Source organism: Cucurbita moschata, unplaced genomic scaffold, assembly GCF_002738365.1.
Source record: "Cucurbita moschata cultivar Rifu unplaced genomic scaffold, Cmos_1.0 Cmo_Scf00020, whole genome shotgun sequence".
Classification (NCBI taxonomy): domain Eukaryota; kingdom Viridiplantae; phylum Streptophyta; class Magnoliopsida; order Cucurbitales; family Cucurbitaceae; genus Cucurbita; species Cucurbita moschata.
Window position 1 is genome coordinate 1,678,476 of NW_019268536.1, and position 3,523 is coordinate 1,681,998.

The 3,523-nt window shown below is 35.9% G+C and overlaps 1 protein-coding gene across 1 annotated transcript in view; it reads left to right on the top strand.

Annotated features, from left to right (window-relative positions):
• Window positions 1–554: 554 nt before the first annotated feature.
• LOC111457674 (protein farnesyltransferase/geranylgeranyltransferase type-1 subunit alpha) overlaps window positions 555–3,523 on the top strand; it is an 8,497-nt gene continuing 5,528 nt past the window's right edge. Inside the window, exon 1 of the mRNA XM_023100024.1 lies at window positions 555–978. Coding sequence (XP_022955792.1) covers window positions 754–978 — 225 coding nt within the window. The 5' untranslated portion in view covers window positions 555–753. The remainder of the gene's footprint in view (window positions 979–3,523) is intronic.

Consider the following 3,523-nt stretch of genomic DNA (forward strand, 5'->3'; position numbering starts at 1 on the left):
AAAAAAAAAAAAAAAAAAAAAAAAAAAAAAAAAAAAAAAAAAAAAAAAAAAAAAAAAAAAAAAAAAAATCTAAAATTCGATAGAGTGAAAACTTAATCATTCGGTATTAGGTGACCATTGTCATGAAAATCACGAATTCGATTCTTAAAAGTCATAATCGGACGAAAATAAAGTGTCTCTTACCTTCCTTTAACCTTTTAAAAAATAGCGGTTTCATCAAATTTGTGGTAAGGAGTTTGAGCTTAGCTAAAATGTGGTCGAGAATAGAAAAAACAGTAATGAACATAGCAAATATCCATTAATAAAGAGAGTGATAGTCTCGGGATACAAATTTTCGGACACAAATTTAGACAAGACAAGAGTAAATTTCGAAGTCTCGGGACACACTATGGCAGGTAGAAGACAAATCTAGGAGGAGACGGCGAGAAATAAGAACAACAAATCAGTACTAACGATCGATATTCCATACGAATTTAATCGAGGGTATAAATTGATACCGAAAAATGAAATTAAAAATTTAATATTTAAGATTTTAAAATATATAGACTAGTACAAGTTCGTAAATGTCACGGAGCTTATCTGCACCAATGTGAGTGAGAATTGAGAAGAAGGTCGCCGTCGGAATACAGTTCAAAGTGGAAGAGCTGTTCATGATCCCTAGTTAATTCCCACTTCCATTCACAGTCTTCTGAGTTTTGATCCTTTCTTTTCTCAATTTTGCGGTTGCTGTTGCGTGTTTAGCCAGCAACAGAGATGGATTCCGACGATAGGATCCCGCTGAGTGAGCGTCCGGAGTGGTCGGACGTTACTCCGCTTCCGCAGGACGATGGTCCGAATCCGATTGTGGCGATCGCCTACAAAGAAGACTTCGCTGAGGTCATGAATTACTTCCGAGCTGTATATCGAGCAGATGAGCGTTCTCCTCGCTCTCTCGACCTCACTGCCGAAGCCATTGCCATGAATCCTGGAAATTACACTGTAATTCCTTTCTCCCTCTCTTTTGTCTGTTTTCTAATTTTTCTTGGAAGTTTGGTGGAGTGGAATTCTGGAACTTGCAGCATCTTTGTATATCTGTTGTTCAAGGACTCGATGGCTGTTTAGATTTAGATTTGTACTTGGACTGGGGTGGATGAGTGATTGATGATGGGCTTCATTTGTTTTAGGGTTTGCTTTTGTCGAGCAGAGCTATCTATTTTAGAATCGATGAATACATTTAGGCAATTTTTTTAAAATTTGAAACTGCTTTGCTAGCCTAGGTAGAATCCCATGTTTGTGAAGTTTCTTTGACTTGAACTAGTTATTGCAATGTTTATACGGAAAGAGGAATGTGTTTAGTTATTCAATGTTGATCTTGGATACTGCAAAAAATGTGTGTTGCTCTCATGTCATTTATCTTTGCCTTCTGTGTCCCAGGGAGAATTTCCTAGGATAATCAAAGGTTTTGTGTGTGGTTACTTGGTTTCATTGAATGCTTTTTGTTCAATTGTTTGGCTAGTTTGGCTCAAAAGAATATGCCTAAAAATAATATAGAAAGAGAGATTCAAACAGGCATCCTAACTTTCTTGCCATTTCCTATAATCTCATGATTTCCTTCAGTTTTTCCTCAACCCTGATGCCTCTTCAAAAGTTCTATTTAGTTTCACTTCTTGTTCCAAAAAAAGAAAAGAAGGACTCCTTCTCTTAAACCTTTTGTGGCCACGCATTCTTCTTATAGGTCTTCTATTTTAAGAGTATGAAAATATTTTCTTCAACATATACACCCTTTAATGCAATAAATCCATTGATTTTGAAAGCCTTTCCTCTCTAAATTTCCAATTGACTCTATCACGTGCTTTCTTTATATCCAGTTTAAAGATCTCCCTTACTTGTTACATATTCTATAATCTTCCACTACTTTCATTTGCAATTAAAATAGGATATGTAATTTGTCTGCCTTTATTGAAGGCGCTTTATCACAGTGAAATTGTTTAGAGAATAACCTCTGCCTCTTTACTTTTAACTTTGGAAGGAGCTTTGTACATGCAGGCCACTAAACTTATGAGTTGAAAATTTCAGATTTTAGGGATGAGAGGAGGGATGTGTGGATTTGGAGTTCTAATCCTTGGAGGGGCTTCTTCTGTACTTCACTCTTTCGCTGTTTATTGGACCCTTCTCCCATTAGATACTGTTTTTTGGCCCTCTGGAAGATCAAGATTCCAAAAAAGGTTAAGTTCTTTGTCAGGCAGGTTATCCACAATCGTTTGAACTACCTGGAGAAATGCTCTGATGAAAAGCATAACCGACCAGAATTTAACAAAGAATAAGGAGGATGGATTTCCATTAGATAATTACCTTTAACTTATAGGAATTGTTGCACTTTGCAATTCACAAACATTTTGACATTCTAATTAGGATTTCTTCTAAAACCTTCAACAGGTTGGATTGTACTTCAACTTGTATCAAGGTGGAAAAGAATGAAAGTTGTTTTCTTCCAACAACAATCAAAATCATGGGGATGTTTCGCCTTCTGTTCCCCATCAGCCCCAAAGTATTATAGGTTAGTCTTAAGTGACTATTTGGATGCCCGAGATTTATTTACAAATGGTGTCAGGACATGAAATGCATCCATGCAACCTTCTTTAGTAACCACGAATGTTGAAAAATGGTTATCTAATAACAAGGGAAAATTTCCTATATTATGGTAGTACGAGTATCACTCCACATTAATTGATTTCCATGCCAACATCTTTTAAGAATGATGTGGGTCCAACGATATTGAATGATTCTTTAAAAAAGAAAATATCCTAGCATGAACCTAGGGAGTAGGTACTACGAGAATACTGGATATTTTTCGCTGATAGCCAAACATCAGTTGGGTTATATGGAAGGCCAATGAATGATCTTTTGGAGGGAAAATACATTTTGATTAATCAGCATTTGTGTCAACCAACCATCATTAGTGTGGAATTTGAAAGTCAGATGGACATATAGATCAAACCCGAGGGATTCGTTAGGAAGCAGAAAGGTCAAGCTGAAGGAAGCTTAAATCAAACCTTCCACCTTCCAATCAGCCGAAAGATCGTTTAAGCTAGAATTTTAAAGGGAGAGAATAAACATTTTCATCTAGTTAAATTTTGGGAAAAACCAACTCATAGAACCTCCCAAAAGAGGGGGATTTGTTGTTGGATATCTGGTTGTTCCTTCCGTTCATAGGGACTATAAAAGCTCCAACAAGCTGTAACTTGAGAAACTCCATCCCATCATGTCTAAATGCTTAAGAATGTAGAACAATGGTCATTTTCGTTGATGAAGCTCAAATGCATGGTAGAGCTGTTTTCTTCGTTGAATTTGTTTTATTATACGTTGACTTTGTTGTATGTAGGCTGAGTTTGAGTTCTTGAGTGCCTTAGATTGTGGGTGTAATATCTAGTTCTACCTTCCGATGTAATATTTTTATTTAGCTATTTTTTGGATAGGAAACAATTTCATTGATGATATGAAATGTTACTGTTACAAAGGGAGAAAAAAAAAAAAAAAAAAAAAA